General features: G+C 37.7%; 1 protein-coding gene and 1 non-coding gene across 17 annotated transcripts in view; both read right to left on the reverse strand.

Annotated features, from left to right (window-relative positions):
- Positions 1–311: 311 nt before the first annotated feature.
- Positions 312–20,113, reverse strand: part of SHCBP1L (SHC binding and spindle associated 1 like) — a 111,404-nt gene continuing 91,602 nt past the window's right edge. For 3 of the 16 annotated variants that reach the window (XM_074349920.1, XM_074349923.1, XM_074349919.1), the window contains 5 exons: positions 19,726–19,831; positions 18,208–18,361; positions 16,806–17,056; positions 15,682–15,804; positions 8,703–9,077 (listed from right to left, as the gene is read on the reverse strand). In XM_074349920.1, the coding sequence (XP_074206021.1) occupies positions 8,826–9,077; positions 15,682–15,804; positions 16,806–17,056; positions 18,208–18,361; positions 19,726–19,831 (886 nt within the window). In that variant the 3' untranslated portion in view covers positions 8,703–8,825. Of the gene's footprint in view, positions 6,222–8,702; positions 9,078–15,681; positions 15,805–16,805; positions 17,057–18,207; positions 18,362–19,725; positions 19,832–20,113 lie in introns of those variants that run through there. The other 13 variants (XR_012501437.1, XR_012501436.1, XR_012501435.1 and 10 more) reach the window with 13 other exon arrangements.
- Positions 16,538–16,641, reverse strand: LOC123616868 (U6 spliceosomal RNA). Its single transcript, XR_006724903.1, has one exon. It is a non-coding gene; the product is annotated as a U6 spliceosomal RNA (small nuclear RNA).

Here is a 20,113-nt window from a genome sequence, read left to right on the forward strand (position 1 = left end):
CATACTTACTTTTTCCCAAGCGTTGTCTTTGAAAAATCTGAGACCAAGGTCAGCATTCTCTTTTCTAGTTAGTTTAAAAATTAAAATTAATATAAAATTTTATAAAAATTAATAAAAATTTTAGAATTAAGAATTGTATAAAAATTAAAGTTAATATAAAAGTTTAATTAGAATTAAGAAGTAATCCACATAACTCTTGAGTGAAGATTGATTATATTTAGCCAAAGAACTAAAGTAAGTGGAGCCGCACCGATGCGTGAAGTTCAGGTAGGTATCTGACAGCTCTGTCCACATTAACGTGTATTTCAAAGGACATTTCTAAGCTAGTTTATTTTAGTGGAGAAGTTTATATGCTTATAACACTTCACAGTTTGCAGTGAGTTTTCACATAGTTCCCATTTCAGAAACAGCACAGCACAGTGGAGATTACCGAGGCTGTGGATTAGACAGCGGAGCTCAGATCTTAACGCTGCCCTCTGACACATGAGTGGTCTTCGGCAAGCTGGATTTTGTCTTTGTGTCCTTTTCAAAATCCTCTTGTTCTACGTATGTTCTTTAGATCACCTTCAACAGTTACTAATGATAAGCTCACTAGTCCAGTTTATTTACAGACTCTGGAATCTGTATCTCCAGCTGAGATTTTCCGAGCATCAGACCTACATAAACTGCTAACTAGACGTGTATTTCTGTCCAGAAATAAGTACTTTCCAAACTGAAACAAAAAACTCCCTAACTCACCCTGTGTCCTATACTGTCTCCTATTCAGCAAAATGTTTTAGTCGCAGGAGTTGTAGCTACATAAATATCGCCATACCTAGTCAATTCTGCTTGGGAAACACCTTCCAGTTGTAACTTATAAGCCAGCTGCCTCTGCCCTCCTCGGGCTGTCCATTAACTTGCACGTGCAGTGATGCAGCGACCTCAGGTCAGCACCACGCCCCTCCCGGCTCACACCGTGCTTCCTGTTGTCTTCAGGGTGAAGGCTAAACTCTGCACTAAGTTCCACTCAGCAGCCATACGGAGCATCCCGCCTCGTCAGTGGCTGGCTTCTGTCCTTTGCACATGTGAACACTTACATAAAAGGTATAGATTCAGTGATGCCTCACTTGACGCTTACATATTCCTCCAACTTCTTCAACTAGAAATGAGAAGTCAAAGATGGCCAAGATGTCAAATTTACATTCTCTGAAGTTTGAAAGAACCACTCAGGTAGTCATAGTTACAATCTTTTAGAATTCAGCTGAAAACATAAGGGAATTGGCTATGGTGATTTCTAGAACTATCCTCTAGAGCTCCCTCTGTGTCCTGCCCCACAAATCCCAGCTACCGTCCTCAGACCCCAGTGCCTGTCTCCAGCTCAGTGACACTGCTGTGCAGCCTCTCCTGTCAAGATCTAGCGCCTCCACACCGAAAGGGTGATCATATGCTCACCCAGCTTCTTCCCTTCCTTGGGGGTCACAGCTCTACATTGCCTGTTCAGTGTCTGAAAGCAGTTGACTCATGTAAATGTATACACACATAAACATACAGTTTGCGTATATATTGTTTTTTAAATAGAATTTGGTTTTCTAGTTGTTTATATGGGGGAGGAAATCAAGTACCAGTTACTGTCGTAAGTGCAGGTCAACTTAAAGTCACTTCTAATTGTCAAAGACTCCATTATGACACCTAGAAGTCATCTGTGCGATGGGTTTCCTCTCATTCTCAACCACAGTCTGCCTAGAACAAAGAATATTTGGTTTGTGATGTTGCAGCAGGTGTGAGATGATTGGAAAGTTCTTCCAAAACAAGAGAGCTGATTACACCCCCCTCCCAGTCAGGAGATGAAATAAAAGGGGCTGGACACAGTAGGGGGAGAGAATTTGGGAAGAAGGAACATGTGGGGAAATGTCAAGTTGCTGCTCACCACCATTCTCATTACACATCGGGGTTTGAAAGCACAGTGAGGGGTGGTCTGCCTTTCTAGAAATTCAGGCAGGGGTGAATGGACCTGGTTTTGCACATGTTCTGTGACTGGCAGCTTACATAACTGGCGTCTTCACTTTGCACTAGTAAACAGGAAGGTTGTGGTGACAGCCCAACAGCTTGCTTTAGGGCAGAGAGAGGTGTGGAAGAGAATGGTACATTTCCTTTGGGCTCAGAAATGCTCAAAGGTTAGTAACTGAGGGGATAATCTAATGTGCCAGTTGCAGGAAGCCACGCTGCCGAGCTGCCTGCTGCAGTGTGATGGGCTCTCCCACACTGTGAAGCTGCACATAAAGCTGCACATCACCTGTGCCAAGGGAATAAATCAGGAGACTGAACGGCTGTGTCAGCTTGGGGTCAGCATAGACGACTTCTAGAAAGAGGATCAGCGACCGTGCCAAGCACATACTAGAACGCTAATCTCCCTCCCTCCGGATCTAGAAGGGAATAGGGGTGGGAGGAGAGTAAAGAACCAGAAATGCAATTTTTGATTGAACTGGGACCGATTTATGAATTTGGCTTTTGACTAGAAAAAGGTTCCTGCATCCCACTGGGTTTACTACCTGAAAGATTTAGATTTGAATTGGCCCAAAGACAGGAAAGTTATTAAAAGAGTATTTGTGCACTTTTGACATTTGTAGACTGTCCTATTACATGTGATTTTTTTTAAGGTTTCTCAATCATGGGGAAATGTACAAGACACCTCAGAGAGATTACAGGTTTGGTTCCAGATCACCACAATAGAGCAAATAGCAGAATAAAGTGAGTCACATAAATGTTTTGGTTTCCCAGTGCATATGAAAGTTACTAAAAAAAAATTACATACCTTAGTTTAAAAGTACTGTACTGCTAAAAAATGCTAACCTCGGAGCCATCAGCGAGTCTATCTTTTTGCTGGTGGAGAGTCTCGCCTCGACGCTGATGGCGGCTGACTGATCAGGGTGGGGCTTGAAGGCTGGGGTGACAGTGGCAATTTCTTAAAACAAGACAACAGTGAAGTCTGGTGCATTGGTTGACTCTTCGTTTCACAGACGATTTCTCTGCAGTGTGCAGTGCTATTTGATAGCATTTTACCCACATAGGACTTCTTTCAAATGGAGCCAATCCCTCTCAATCTTCACTAATTAATTAATTAAAAACTCTGCTTTATCAACTAAGTTTGCTATATTCTCAACACTTTGTCACTTCAACAATCTTTGCAGCATCTTCAACAACCAAGAGTAGAGTCCATCTCAAGACGACACTTCCCTTGCTTGTTCATAAACAGCAACTCCTAATCCATTCAAGCTTTATCGTGAAACTGCAGCAATTCAGTCACACCTTCAGACTCCACTTCGAGTTCCAATTCCCTTGCTATTTCCACCAAATCTGCAGCCACTTTGTCACTGAAGTCTTGAACCCCTCAAAGTTATCCATGAGGGTTGGAATCAATTTCTTCCAAACTCCTGTTAATGTTGCTGTTTTGACCTCTTCCCATGAATCACGAACGTTCTTAATGACATCTAGAATGGTGAATCCTTTCCAGAAGGGTATCAGTGTACTTTGCCCAGACCCTTCATAGGAACAGCTACCTATAAGAAGACTTCAAAGTTGAAATTACTCCTTGACCCATAGCCTGGAGAATGGATATTGTGTTAGCAGGCATGAAAACATTTCATCTTTCTCCGCATCTCCATCAGAGCTCTTGGGTGCCCAGGTGCATTATCAGTGAGCAGTAATATTTTGAAAGGAATCTTCTTCTGAGCAGTAGGTCTCAACAGTGCACTCAGAACATTCAGTAAACCATGTTGTCAACAGATGTGCTGTCATCCAGGCTTTGTGAGCACAGGCAGAGTAGATTTCGTGTAATTCTTAAGGGCCCCAGGGCTTTTGGAATGGTAGATGAGCACTGCCTTCAGCTTCAAGTCAGCAGCTGCATTAACCCCTCATAAGACAGTCAGCCAATCCTTTGAAGCCAGGCATTGACTCCTGCTCTGTAGCTGTGAAAGTCTTAGGTGGCATCTTCCATTGTAAGGCTGTTCTGTCTATCTTGAAACCCTTGTTCGGTGGAGCCACCCTCAGTAACTGTCTGGGTACCTTGCTGCAGCCTCCGTGTCAGCAGTCGGTGCTTCTCCGTGCGCTTTGATGTTATGGAGACAGCTACTTTCCCCAAACCTCAGGAGCCAACCTCTGCTAGCTTCAAACTTTTCTTCAGCTTCCTCACTTCTCTCAACCTTCATTGAGTTGAAGAGAGTTAGGGCTTTACTCTGGATTAAGTTTTAGTTTGACAAAATGTGGCTGGTTTGATCTATCAAGACCACTAAAACTTTCTCCACATCAGCAATAAGGCGGTTCTCCTTTCTTATTCATGTGTTTACTGAAATAGCACTTCTGATTGCCTTCAGAACTTTAACTTTGCATTCACAACTTGGCTAACTAGAGAGACAGGGGACTGGAGCAGCCAGGACACACACATGAGTCCGCTGTCTGTTATGGGCACAATATGCAGTGCTCCAGAACGATTATAATACGAACATCAGAGATCACTGGTCACAGATCACCATAACAAATATACTGATAATGAAAATTTGAAATATTTCAAGGATTACCAAAATGTGACACAGAGACATGAAGTTATTAGCAAATGTTGTTGAAAAAATGGTGCCGACAGACTTGCTTGATGCAGGTTTGCCCCAAACCTTCAAATTGAATAAAACAAATCTGTGAAACACGTTAAAGCAAAGTGCAATAGGAGGTCTGCCTGTACTACTGAGTCTGTCAGAGTCACTGATGGAGGTCCCCTGAATTTACCAGACTGAGTGGTAATTTAGCTTTTAAGAAAAGCATCTACTTCCTAGGAACTAACTAGAAACTGTCCCATCTTCACCCAGATTGTGGTTTCCTGAGACATGAGAAGTGCTAAAACTGAGACAGTAGTCGGCAAACTGGGGCGAGTTGGTGGCTCTAGGATTAACCTTAATGGGAGATCTTTCAGGAACTTCCAAACTTTGAAACTGTGTATTTCTTTCAAATCTAGAAGTAAATTTAAGATAAAGGAAATAAAGGAATTGGCTACAAATCTCATATTTAATGTTTCTCAACTGGTAAACCTATATAATATTTTCATGTTAACCTGTGAAATATGTACTTGGTGGTTATTTTTAATACTTTAGTAATTACTCATTTAAATAACTGAAATTTTTAGCTCTTTTCAAAATAACAGGAAGCAAAATAGGGTTAGGTTAACCTGCTGATCTAAATAAAACCTAAGTGTTTTGGCAGGAATAGTTGTCCTGAGCATTTCCCTGTTAACCTAGTATTCTAATACCACCTGCCAGTGGCTTCAGAATTTTATCAGGAAATAAAACAAATGTTTATCTTATGCAACTGCAAAATCTGAAAAATATCAAACTACAAAAAAATGGTATGTTTAGTATTAAAATATTAATGATATAAAGTTGCCTGAGTTTTCTACAGAACAAATCAGTGTTCTGTAGAAAGAGCAACACATTTTGTTAAAAGACAGCTGTTTTAGGCCTCGATTGAATAATAATGAGGACTGTGTAAAAAAGAAACTTAAACACTATCTAGTTCAGTTGTGTTGAGCTTTTGGGGGCTAAGAGGCTCCTTTGAGAATATGGTGACAGTTGTGGACTCTCCAGCAAGAGGCGTGCACACAAAGATCTTACTTAAGATTTCAGGTAGTTCGCACTCTTGGAACCTGTCTATGTACCTCGGCCTAAGAACACCTGATTTGGTTCAGTCACTGAAAATATAGGATTTTCTCATTTTTTGCTTTAATACTTTGGAAAAATTAAGACTCTTGTCCTCAAATGTATTGCTTTCTGGTGATAACTGTTAAATATATAAGACAACGTGCATCTTGAGCGTCTCACGAAGAACGGTGACTGGCTCCTATGGTATTAGCAACTTGTCTGTGCCCGTGCTGCTGGGGAGCGCCTCCCAGCCCTTTGGCTTGTAGCCACCTGCCGCTTCCGTTGCGTCCACCTTCCAGACCGACAAGAGGCTCTAGCACTGCGGTCCCCATTCTGTTCTTCAGTTGGGGCTTTGCCACAGCTGCTCCTGGCCCTGCAGTGGAGCAGAGGAAGTCTCCACTCCTCCTGCAAGTACCTTATGTAAAACCAAAAAGGGGTTCTCCTTCATCCCTTTTGGTTCCACACCAAGATCATTCTTCTCATCTTGATTTATCCAGTCTTCACCTCGAGAATCCTAACATTTCCATCCCCAGCAACCGTGATGAAATGTTGTTCAAAGTTCTGGAATGTAAATCTCATTTCAGTCTTTTGCATAAGCATTGACCCACTGGTAGCATTCTTTTAAAACTTAACAGTTACTACTCGCAATGCACAGTACAGGGTGGGGCATAATGGTTACTGAGACCCCACTGTCTGTACTCCAAAATGTACAATAAAGCAGGAAGCCAGGTCTGTGCACAAACAGGAAGGACAGCCGAAATAGGGAACCTCTCTTCTTTAGGTTCTAAATTAGAATCTCTTTTAAATGCATACAAGCTATACATTGGATAGTTCATCTTGATGGAAGAAACTTCTTAAATCCCACTTGAGGAGGAGAATTAGGATTTGCCTTCCCCTAACCTAGAAAATTGGTTTAGACAGGTGGCAAGCAGAATAATGTCCCCTCAAAATGTGCACGTCCTAAGTTCCCAGGGCCTGTGAACACATCTTACATGGCAAGAGGGACTTTGCAGATGTAACTGAAGTTAAGGACCTTGAGATGGGGAAATTATCCCGGATTATCCAAGTGGGCTCAATCTGATCATGTGAGTCCTTAACTCGTTCACTGCCCACTGTGGATCGGGTGCCCCTGAGGAAACACAACTGTCACCCAAATTTGGGTGACGTGGAGATCAGTATGCTAAAAGTGGAAGGAGGGGGCACGAGAGTGGGTAGGAAGAAAAGACTGAAGAAGAGGCAGGAAAATTCCAAAGCAGGAAAGAGACTCAATCTCGTGTTGCTGGCTGTGGTGATGCAGGAAGGACGTAACCCAAATGCCATTAGTTACTAAAGGCTGGGAACAGCCCTCAGCTGACAACTATCAAGGAACTAGTTCTCAATCCTACAACTGCAAGGAACTCAATTCTGCCAGCAACCCAAATGAGCAAGGACACAAAATCCTCCCCTAGAGCATCCAAAAGAAATAAAGCCCTGTCAACACTGATTTTAGCCCAGTGTGCCCTATGTCAGACTACAACCTGCAGAGCTGTGTGATGATCAATGGTGTTTAAGCCTCTAAACTCGTGGTACTTTGTTATGAGGGAAAATGTATGGGTGGGAAGGTGAAGGAGGGAGAAAACTTAAACTTTATGAATGTTCTAATTTCTTAGAAGATCTTACAAATGCTTTGTGCATGATTTATGGATATGAGAATAGGGAAAAAAACCCTGTATTCTGAAGTGAGCTTGGGGAAAAGAGTAATTAGTTGGAAACCAATGGCAGCAGCAGAAAGGAGGCAGATGACCCAAGAGCTGAGAAGTCTGCTCATGTAAGGCTACGGTTTTCTGCTCACTCTCAAAAGACCCTATCTTCGTCCATCACCTACCCTTCCTAAAGCCAAAAACAGGTAGAGGGAGAGGACTGGAAAGGAAAATCCCCTCTTACAGCTCATGGAACTCATTATGGAGAGACTGTTCTTGTTAAGCCTCCACAGACAATCCCTGTCTTACGTTACCTGGCTAACAAGACCTTGTGGTTTGGTTTGGTTTGGTTTGGTTTTGAAAGCTATTCAATGAAAACACTGAAGAACATCTACTATACTTTAATCCACTCAGCCTCCAGAGATTCTCCACAGCAACACAGGGTCACCTTTGCTGAGTTAACAAAGTAAAAGTCAAATTAAGGAAGGGAAGGTTAAGAGCTAAAGCCTGAGTGCTCATTTCCTTTTATATTCCAAAGTCAAAGTAAGTTCTGCTTTGTGAAAAAGACCAGTTGTGTCTTAGAAAATGAACACCCTATTTTAGAGGACACATGGCCGTCCATTTTAAAGATCGTATTTCCTGGCTTCATTTGCAGCTAGGTTGTAGCCACGTGGTTCAGTGCTAGCTGGAGGGAGGCATGAAAGTTGAAATAATGTGTGCAACTTTGTAAAGAGGCCCCTATCCCTTCTGCTTGGCTGGAATTTACAGGTAAAGGCTTGAACAACAGTTGCTGTCTCGGACCATGTGGTGATTGTGAAAGGAAACCATACAAACGGTAAAAACAAGATAGAAGAAACTTGGGTTTCTACCACTTAACACCCACCCACCCACAGTCCTGCGCTGAGAACCCACGTGAACACCCACTAGCTCTATACTGAGCACCTCCGGACTTCTTGAATGTGAGGGAGGAATACACTTCTCTGTTGTTTGCCTCTCTTATTTTGGATTTTCTTATTTCCTGTAGTTAAGCCTAATCCTGTATAACATAGTGCTAGCTTACCTTAGTCCTTATCTCATCTGCATAGATAAATGGAAATGACTCAGGAACTGGCTATAAATTTTTTTTTCTATTCTGTACATAGAACACCTAATGCTTCTTATTGGACTGAGAGTATGTAAAACAATATTTAACCACTTTTGCTTTTGGACTTAATTGGTGATGATGGTGCTACCATATGCTAAAAATATACTAAATACCACTGAATTATATAGTTTAAAAGGATGAATTTTATGGTGTGTGAATTGTATCTCGAAACTGTTATTTAGGAAAACATGTTAAAATGAATCATTCCGTGAAAGAGCATTAAATATTAACTTTTTTTAATTAAATAAGTTTTGAATTTAATTCAAAGTACCATTAATGTGGGATATGAGAATTATTTATTAAATGTCTGAAATATAAAGCTTTAACATAAATCCAGATGCTTTAATTTGTGACTATTCTGATATCCCCCTTTAAGTTTGCTTCTATTTTATTATTATTCATTTCCAGATTCAGATTTTGCATTACTTTGGAGATCGTATTATCATCTTTTTTATCTCCGGAAGCAGCCCCTTTGTTGAGGGCTTCTTCTGCTACAATAAAAAACTGTTCAGTTGGTTGAAGAATGCTTACTCCATAGCCATTGTTGCTGTAAATATGATTATTAGTCATCTTCAACTTGGGTGCTGGAAGAACCTGTTAAATTATTTAAGGAAATTAGTTTTTCAATAATTTCTATAAAAACAACGTATGAACTAATGAACATGTCATAAACTCTAGAACTTATTCCTGAGTTTGCACATTTTCTTCTTTGTTTTTGTTGGTTTTTGTTTTTTGTTTTTTTTCGGTTAGGGGGAGGTAATTAAGTTTATTTTTTTATTCTTAGAGGAGATACTGGGGATTGAACCCAGGACCTCCTGCATGCTAATAAGCATGTGCTCTACCAGTTGAACTACCCTACACGTTTCTTTAAAACAACTGAATCTCAGTTTTAAACAAGTGTTATTTTTCTTCGCACTGGATTAATGTAATATTAACTGCAAATATGTGTATCAAGGAAATATTAAATAAAGTTTTCAATTTATTTTTATCAGTTATTGATAAAAATAACTGATCCTAGATGGGGATACAGCAATATCCCAAGAAGCTGACTTTTAATATAACATGAGAAATCTGAAAATAATTTCAGGTAACAAAAATGATGAAGATGAAAATAATTTCAGATAATGAGATGTAAACTAGAGTTCTAGGGGAAAACGTCCATTAACTATACAAGTATAGAGAGGGACTTAGAAAGGCAGAATTTATAGAAGTAGAAATGAATAGAAAGGCATTTCACTTATAAATTATTGCTATTAAAGTTTTAATTGGTTAGCTTGAATTATTTTACAAAGTTTAAAAGACAAAAAAGTTCTTAATATATTTATTATCCTCTTAATTTGCTTTACTTTGTGAAAGTGTTACAAATCCGCTCAATGAAAAATCTAAAACATATTTATAAGAGAACTTAACTACTTTTTCATATTCAAAATTATTTGCTCAAAGAATTTAAGTTGAAACTATTAAATTATGAGACTAAACTTGTTTCCTATTAACCATCATTTAAACTGCATTCTAATTATTTGTATTTCTCCAAATCAACAATAACATTTAGACTAAAATTTAAGACTAAAACTAATAGTATCTTTCTAATGATTATTTATATTTCTTACAACAATTCTATGTTAAAAAATATGAGATCACACGGCAGTGGCTGGAGCAGATGCGAGATGGTCATCCATCCCCAGGAGGGCAGAGGGGGGCAACGAAAGAGCCAAGGGGGAGAAGCATCTCAAAGACATGTCCTTCTCCAGGCGAGATGGCAGAGTAGTAGGTCCACAAGCTCACTCCCTCTCACAAACACATCAAAACCACACTGGCTGCTGAACAACTGTCAGTAAAAAAGGCTGCAAACTACCAAAAAAGATCTTCTTCAATTGGAGACACAAAGAGGGAACCACAGAGGGACGGTAGGAGGGGTGCACCTGGGATATAACCAGGTCCCACACCTCCCGGTGGGTGACCCATAAGCTGGAGAATAGTAACACTGCAGAGGCTCAGGCGCAGGAGTGAGAGCTTGGAGCCCCACACCAGGCTCCCCAGCCTGGGGGCCTGCATCAGGAGGAGGATGCTCCAGAGCATTTGGCTTCGAAGGCTAGTGGGGCGCAATTGCGGGAACGCCTCAGGGCTAGAGGAAGCAGAGGCTTCACTCTTAAAGAGCACACACAGAATCTTATTTGCTCCAAGACCAACAACCCAAGCAGTGATTTCATAGAAGCCTGGGCTGACCTGCCTACTGGTCTTGGAGGATCTCCTAGAGAGTGGAGGGCACCTTTGGCTTACCCAGGGGACATAAAAGCTGGTGGCAGACATTCAGGAAGTATTCAGCCTCATGAACTTGCCTGGAGGCAGAAATCTCGCTTGGGTCATTAGCACCAAACCTGGCCCCTCTCAATAGCCTATAGGCTTAAGAATTGGAATGCCTCAGGCCAAAGAACTAACTGGGTGGGAACACAGCCCTACCCATCAGCAGACAGGCTGCCTAAGGACTTCCTGATCTTCTAGACATGCCCTTGGACACAACTCTGCCCACCAGAGGGCCCAGCTCCACCTACCTGTGAGTAGACACTGGCCCCACCTGTGAGGAAACCTGCACAAGCCCCTAGTCCAGCTTCACCCACCAGGAGACAGACACCAGAAGCAAGAAGGACTCTACCCTGGGACCAGCTGGCTCCTGACCTTTGGGTCACAAGAGGGGAGTGCACTGCTGGGACACACAGGACATCACCTACAAAGGGCCACTTCTCTAAGGTTGAAAAACTTAAACTATCACATATATATATATATATATATAGAGAGAGAGAGAGAGAGAGAGAGAGAGAGAGACGGAGAGAGAGGGAGAGAGAGAGAGAGAGGAAGAGAGAGAGGGAGGAAGAGAGAGAGAGAGACATCTATACCAAAACCTCATGGTAACTGCGAACCAAAATCTATAACAAATATACATACAAAAAAGAAAGAGGAATCCAACAATAGTGCTAAAGATCGTTACCAAATCACAAAAGAAGAGAACAAAAAAAGAAAGGGGGAAAATACCTACAAAAACAAATCCAAAACAATTAAGAAAATTAGAATAAGAACATACATATCAATAATTACCCTTAAAGGTAAATGGATTAAATGCTCCAATCAAAAGACAGACTGGCTCAATGGATACAAAAACAAGACCTGTACCTATGCTGTCTACAAGAGACCCATTTCAGAGCTAGAGACACATACAGGCTAAAAGTGAGGGGATAGAAAAAAATATTCCATGCAAATGGAAACCAAAAGAAAGCTGGAGTCCCAGTACTTGTAGCAGACAAAATAGACTTTAAAATAAAGACTGTTACAAGAGACAAAGAAGGACACTACTTAATGATCAAGGGATCAATCCAAGAAGATACAACAGTTGTAAACATATGCACCTGATACAGGAGCACCTCAATATATATGGCAACGGTTAGCAGACATAAAGAGAAATTGACAGTAATATAATAATACTGGGGACCTTAACACCCAACTTACAGCAATGGATAGATCATCCAGACAGAAAATCAGTAAGGAAATACAGGCCTTAAATGACACATCAGAGCAGGTGGACTTAATGATGTTTATAGAGCATTCCATCTGAAAGCAGCAGAATACACATTCTTCTCAAGCGCACACGGAACATTCTCCAGGATAGATCACATGCTAGGCCACAAAGCAGGCCTTGGTAAATTTAACAAAACTGAAATCATATCAGGCATCTTCTCCAACCACAGTGCTATGAGATTAGAAATCAACTACAAGAAAAAAATCTGCAAAAGCCACAAAGAAAAGACGTGGAGGCTAAACAATGTGCTACTAAACAACCAATGGATCACTGAAGAACTCAAAGAGGAAATCAAAACATACTTAGAGACAAAAGAAAACAAACATGATGATCCAAAACCTCTGATATGCAGCAAAAGCAGTCGTATGAAGGAAGTTATATCAATACAAGCTTACCTCAGGAAATAAGAACAATCTCAGATAAACAACCTAACCTTACACCTAGAGAAATTAGAGAAAGAACAAAACCTGAAGTTAGTAGAAGGAAAGAAATCATAAAGATTAGAGCAGAAATAAATGAAATAGAGACTTAAAAAAAACTAGAAAATATCAATGAAACTAAGAGCTGGTTCTTTAAAAAGATAAACAAAATTGATAAGCCTTTGGCCAGACTCATCAAGAAAAAAAGAGAGAGGGTCCAAATTAATAAAATCAGAAATGAAAAAAGGAAAAGTTACATACAACTGACACCACAAAAATACAAAAGATCGTAAGAGACTCATGAGAAACTATAGGCCAATAAAATGGAATATCTAGAAGAAATGGATAAATTCTTCAAAAGGTACAATATTCCAAGTCTGAACCAGGAAGAAATAGAAAATATGAATCAGTAATTTAAAAACTCCCAACAAACAAAAATCCAGGACCAGATGGCTTCACAGGGGAATTCTACAAAACATTTAGAGAAAAGTTAATACTTATCCTTCTGAAACTATTCCAAAAAATTGCAGAGGAAGGAACACTTCCAAACTCACTCTATGAGGCCACCATCACCCTGATACCCAAACCAAGCAAAGATATTACAAAAAAGAAAGTTACAGGCCAATATCATTTATGAATATAGATGCAAAAACTTCAACAAAATACTAGTAAACTGAGTCCCACAATATATTAAAAGGGTCATACACCATGAGCAAGTGAAATTTATCCCAGGGATGCAAGGATTTTTCAAAAACCACAAATTAATCAATGCGATACACCACATTAACAAATTGAAGAATAAAAAACATATGATCATCTCCATAGATGCAGAAAAAACTTTTGATAAAATTCAACATTCATTTATGATAAAAACTTCACAGAAAGTGGGCACAGAGGGAACATAGCTCAACATAATAAAGGCCATATATGACAAACCACAATATAATACTCAATGGAGAAAAGCTGAAAGCATTTCCTCTAAGACCAGGAACAAGACAATGATGCCCACTCTCACCACTTTTATTCAACATAGTTTTGGAAGTCCTAGCCACAGCAATCAAAGAAGAAAAAGAAATAAAAGGAATCCAAATCAGAAAAAAAAGAAGTAAAACTGTCACTGTTGGCAGATGACATGATACTATATATAGAAAATCCTAAAGACACTATCAGAAAATACTAGAGCTCACCAAAAACTCTGGTAAAGTTGCAGGATACAGAATTAATACAGAGAAATCAGTTGCATTTTTATACACTAACAACAAAATATCAGAAAAAGAAATCAAGGACACAATCCCATTTACCACTGCATCAAAAAGAATAAAATACCTAGGTGTAAATCTACCTATGGAGGCAAAGGACCTGTACTCAGAAAACTGTTAAGACACTCAGGAAAGAAACTGAAGATGACACAAACAGATGGAAAGATATACCACATTTTTGGATTGGAAGAATCAGTATTGTTAAAATGGCCATACTACCTGAGACAATATATGGATTCAATGCAATCCCTATCAAATTACCAATGACATTTTTCACAGAGCTGGAACAAAAAATTTTTACATTTGTATGGAAACACAAAAGACCCTGAATAGTCAATCTTGAAAAGGAAGAAAAGAGTTGGAGGAACACACACACCCTGACTTCAGACTATACTACAAAACTACAGTAGTCAAAACATTATGGTACTGGCACAAAAACAGACACAAAAATCAATGGAACAGGATAGAAAATACAGAAATAAATCCACACACTTATGGTCAATTAATCTACGACACAAGAGGCAAGAATACACAATGGAGAAAAGACAGTCTCTTCAGTAAGTGATGCTGGGAAAGCCGGACAGCTGCCTGTAAAAGAATGAAATTAGACCATTCCCTAATATCACATACAAAAATAAACTCAAAATGGATTAAAAATCTAAATGTAAGACTGGAATCTATAAAACTCCTAGAGGAAAACACAGGCAGAACACTCTTTAACATAAATTGCAGCAGTCTTTTTTTCAAATCAGCTCCTAGAGTGATGGAAATAAAAGCAAAAATAAACAAATGGGACCTAGTTAAACTTAAAAGCTTTTGCACAGCAGAGGAAATCATAAACAAAACAAAAAGACAACCTACGGAATGGGAGAAAATTTTGCAAATGATGTGACCGCCAAGGAACTAATTTCCAAAATATATAAATAGCTCATACAGCTTAAAAGCAAATAAATAAATAAATATCTCAATGAAAAAATGGGCAGAATACCTAAAAGACATTTCTCCAAAGGAGACATCCAGATGGCCAACATGAAAAAATGCTCAATATTGTTAATTATTAGAGAAACACAAATCAAAACTACCATGAAGTATCACCTCATACCAGTCAGAATGGTCATCATTAAAAAGCCTACAGAAAGATAAATGCTGGAGAAGGTGTGGATAAAAAGGAACCCTCCTACCCTGTTGATGTGAATGTAAATTGGTACAGCCATTATGGAGGCTCCTTAAAAAACTAAAAGTAGACTATTGTATGATCCAGGAATCCCACTGCTAAGCATATATCCAGAGAAAAATATAATTCAAAAAGACACATGCACCCCAATGTTCATAGCAGCACTGTTTACAATAGCCAAGACATGGCAAGAATCTAAATGTCCATCGACAGGTGAATGGATAAAGAATTTGTGATAGATACACACACACACACACACACACACACACACACACACACACACACACACATGATTATTACTTAGCCATAAAAAGGAATGAAATAATGCCATTTGCAGCAACATGGATGGACCTAGAGATTATCATACTAAATGAAATACACCAGAGAAAGACAAATATCATATGATATCACTTATATGTGGAATCTAAAAAAAGATAACAAATTTTATTTATAAACTGGAAATAGACTTATGGATATAGAAAACAAACTATGGTAACCAAAGGGGAAAGAGGCGAGGGATAAATTAGAAGTTTGGGATTAACAGATACACACTACTATATATAAAATAGATAAAACAAAGACCAACTATATAGCACAGTGAACTATATTCAATTTCTTGTAATAAGCTATAATGGAAAAGAATCTGAAAATATATGTGTGTGTGTGTATATACATATATGTATGTATAACTCAAATGCTTTGCTGTACACCTGAAACTAACATTGGAAATCAACCATACTTCAATAAAAAATAAAATTAAAAAATATGAGAATACCTTCATATTAACTCCACCTAAGGTGCTTTTTGAAATGTCACTGGTTCTGAGGTTATTACAGTGATGAATTTCATTCCTTTCCAAAATAGCCATGCTCCCAGGATACAGTTCAACACCAGCACCCTGAAAATTAAAAGCAAATAAAACAATCTACAAAAGATACATACCTCTCCAAAATTTTCTTCAGATTTAAAAATTGTAATTTTATATTAACAATTTAAACACATTAAGTTACATGAAAATATGTGATAGTGCAAACAACAATTTACTGTGGAGATAAAGTTTTAAAATGTTGAAAACAAAGATTATCTGTGTCAGAGAATCATTAGACCCAGAAGGAAGGCTGAAGTCATATGTTCCATTACATTGGTCTCCCACCCAGATGAAGTCTCTAGAAGGGAGTCAAAAATCTCTTTAAGCAATTATTTTTAACAGTTATAAAAATTTATTTATATATATTCTAAGTCCATCATAATGCTCTTAAGGTCTATTTCCTTCATTTTAGTAGAAATTAAGAAAAAGTCATTCTATAAAAATGTCTTATTTTTCTGCTTCCTTTAATCTTTTTTTCATTCAATTTTCTAGCCCTTTAATGATCTTTGGTGATTGTTATCTTTAGACTCAAACTGTCAGAACTGATCACAATACCTTCTAGCAATGTCTGATAACTTATGAGCAGTTATTCCTTTTTATGTAAACCGTCAAATAACTGACTCATGACTTGTTTTACAGCCACGGATTCCTAGATTTTAAAAAAATCACACATAATTCAAGGCTAATAATTCCTTACTTTGGACTGAGGCAGTTCACTTTTCCTAAGTGTGCTATGACATACTTGTTTGTCCTTTTTTTTTTTTTAAATATGGGATGCTGCACAAATTTGCATGTCATCCTTGTGCAAGGGCCATTCTAATCTTTGTATCATTTCGATTTTAATATATGTGCTGCCAAAGCCGGCACTTATGTTTGTTCTTGTCTTCATTTTGTTTATTTTTATCAGTGCTTAAGTTTAATTATATAATTCAATTCAAAGATAAAATAATTGTTACCCTTTGTTTACATATTAAGGTCACTCAAAGTTGTCTCTATCCATACAAAGCCATAAATTTTATTAAATAAAATACCTGGGCACCAGTTATTTCACTGTCTGTGATTGTCAAAGCAGCCCCTGTAAGAACACACACTCCTGTTCCTTCACATTTTAATATACAGTTTTCTAGAGTCATGTGACCAGACTCCACTACCACAATACCATCAACCGTCCCTTGTTGTATCAAAGACAGATGCATTAGTTTCACATTATCAGCTTTGGACACCACAAAACTGTCATGAGAAGGTTCAGAAGTAATCATAATTTCCTCTCTCTTCCCAATTCCTGATTCACAGGGAGAAAAATACATAATTCAATCAGTAATCCCAAAGCTTAAAGCCCTCTAGTCACTCAATAATATTTGTTATTACTAAGTTTTTCTTTTCACATATTTTTAATAATACTGTAATTACTCAATTAACTAAGTAGATACTTAACCAAAACATAATCTTTTGTCCTTAGTTTGATGACATGGTGGAAGAATCTGGGTTTATAATGAATCTAAATATACCTACGGTATTTATTCAACATACTCATTCCACTACATATTTCCCCATATTATACAGTCAACAGTCATCTACAAAATATCTAAGATACAAAAAGTCTCTTGCCATAACCTGGTTTCAAATCCATAATAAATTACCATAACTAAAAAAGACTGGCAGAGACTCTTGAATTAGGGTATAAGATTAACATAATCACATCCACAAGTAGTCCGAGCAATCATTTAAATTTAACATCAGTCCAAAAATTGGTTTGATCTTCAAGAAGGCTACAATTTTTAAAAATTACAAATATGATCCTTATAACCCATATAATTCAGCAAAATACTGAATTTCAGTCATCAAATGATCACAGTCATCAAAATCTAGTGAAAATTTTGCTCTGTTTTTAAAGTGATAGGCAAAATTTAAAACACCTGTCTTTTCTTTTGGCCAGACAGTAAACTCTGCTTTTCTACTTCTATTTTAATAAGCTAGCATGTGAGTTAAACTTTATGAGAAAATGCTGAGTATATTTGAATAGAGCCTTACATCTGGGTTTTCCTATGAAAGTGATACCAATTGCTATGGGGACAGAGCAGACAAAAAGTAGTTTGGGTAGAAATATAGATGGGGCTAATAGAAAATATGATGAACAGATTTTTTTGTTTTTTTCTGTTTTTGATCACTTATTTAGACTCTGTGCTTGCAGTGCTACATTATCACGGGGAAGAAGCAGTCTCATTGATCGATTTGCTCTGGTACAGTATGTCAACACAAGGTCACTTGTACATACTCCTGAACAAGTGGAAAATCTTAATTGTAAAATGCACATAAGGGATTTTTGTGAAACATAAACTCTTCTAATGTCTAATAATCTGATTAATCATGTTTATAATATGCAATTTGTCCAGTATGTAGACATTAAAAGATTGCAAAGGATGCCCTGCTAACCCTTTATAATGATGTCATCAGTCAATAAAGCAAGATTTACAGCTTGATATTCTCCTGGAAAAATAACTACTGTATCTCCACTATAACAACTATCCAAAGCCAAATCCAAATCATCGTGCTGCTGGAGAAGTGTGTCTGAAGATAAGTCCTTTACCTGAAAAGAAGAAACAAAACAATAGGTAAAACTGAAACAGGTTATTTAAATCAGTTAACTTCATTCGTAGCATGTGCTTTTCCCAAAGACTCGCCTTGTATAGGTAATATACTGTAAATACTGTATGTATTTATGTTCATTAATTGCTCAAAGTATCAAGTCTATGAAGGAACGAGGAAAGGAGGCTTTCTTTACGATCACTAATAATTTTACAGCAATTAAATACAGCCAGAAGTCATATTTGGACCTTTACATACTACCTCTTAAGCTTCACAACAGTTCTTAGGTCAAGTATTATTATCCCCTTATAAGGTTAAGAAACTGACACTCAGTGAGACGAAATGATTCGCTTAAGGAAATAGAGGTAATGAGCAATGAAGCTAAGCTTTAGCTCTAGGTTTTGATGATGCCAGCTCTCTTTCCTACTGGAAACTACTACTTTGTTTTCTTTAAATCAGACTGACCCTACGACTTTGCTAAATCAAAAAAATCTATATATATCATAGATTCTAGAACTAACAGAAATACCAGAAATTTGCACTGGGAGTAGAAAAGGGGAAAGAACTTTAAAACAAAATTTGGAAACTAAAAATATACTCTGAAAAAAAGCCTATTTTATCCCAGTAGGATGGCATTATCAGTCCCATATCTTTTTTTTATTATAAGAGGGGTACTTGTTTAAAAACCACAGAAAATGAAACAAAGCATAATAACAAATATGGAAAATTTAACCTATAAATTTTTACCTAAATAAAATATATTTATATAGATTTTTCCTTCTTGTCTTTTTTCCATACATATATTCATTTATTCACAATACCAATATATCATACCATAGATGCATATGGTTTTGAATCCTGATTTTTTTCATTGCATTTATATATCACATTTTCCCGTGCCTTCAAATATTTTTTCAAAGCCTAGTTTTCAATGGTTGTAGTAAGTACTCAGTAAATGTTTACTATTACTGCCACCACCACCACCACCACCACCACCACCACTGATACCACACAGGGTTTTCTGAGGATGAAATAAGATGTGTAAAATACCTGGCAGTGCCTGGCACACAGTGGGTTTTCAGCAAATTTATTCCCTTTTCTCTTACCCTTATTGCTTGTGTGCTTCGCTGACCAACATTACTACAAGTTCTTCTCAGCATCTTTACCTCATGTCTCACTAACATACAACAGTTCTAAATTTCAATTTATTATTTTTTTGTACACAGCCCGTCTCCAGTCGTCCTGTATTCTCTATTCAGTTGATGTCCTAAATATCCTTCCAGTCAACCAAATTAAATGTCTTTACTTTTCTGATGATATGCAGCTAAAACTTAAATGAACAAATAAAAAAAGTGTATTTCTTACCATGTCAGTAGTCATCACTTTTGCTACGATGTGTGTTATAGTCTTTCCAAAGTCTCTTTTTCCTTTCCTACGCCTCAGAATTCTTGGAAAAAATGGCCCATGAACTCTAAGGTTGAAAACATTATTTATGGTTAAATTAACACGAAAAAGACTCAACATATACTTAGAAAATAAAACTTGAAATAGGTTTCACTGTCTCTAAGCTTCTGGAGAGCAAAGAGCAATTTGAGAGCAATAGAATGACTGAAATCTTTAAGATAACTGAGTATTTAAACCTTTGTACTGTGAAATATTTTCATTTTAGTGAAAGTCTACATGCAACCTACTACAATCAATATGACAATTATCTCAACTTTTCAATATGGTAGAAAACTTTTTGATTGTACTT

This window comes from Camelus bactrianus, chromosome 21 (genome assembly GCF_048773025.1).
Source record: "Camelus bactrianus isolate YW-2024 breed Bactrian camel chromosome 21, ASM4877302v1, whole genome shotgun sequence".
Lineage (NCBI taxonomy): Eukaryota > Metazoa > Chordata > Mammalia > Artiodactyla > Camelidae > Camelus > Camelus bactrianus.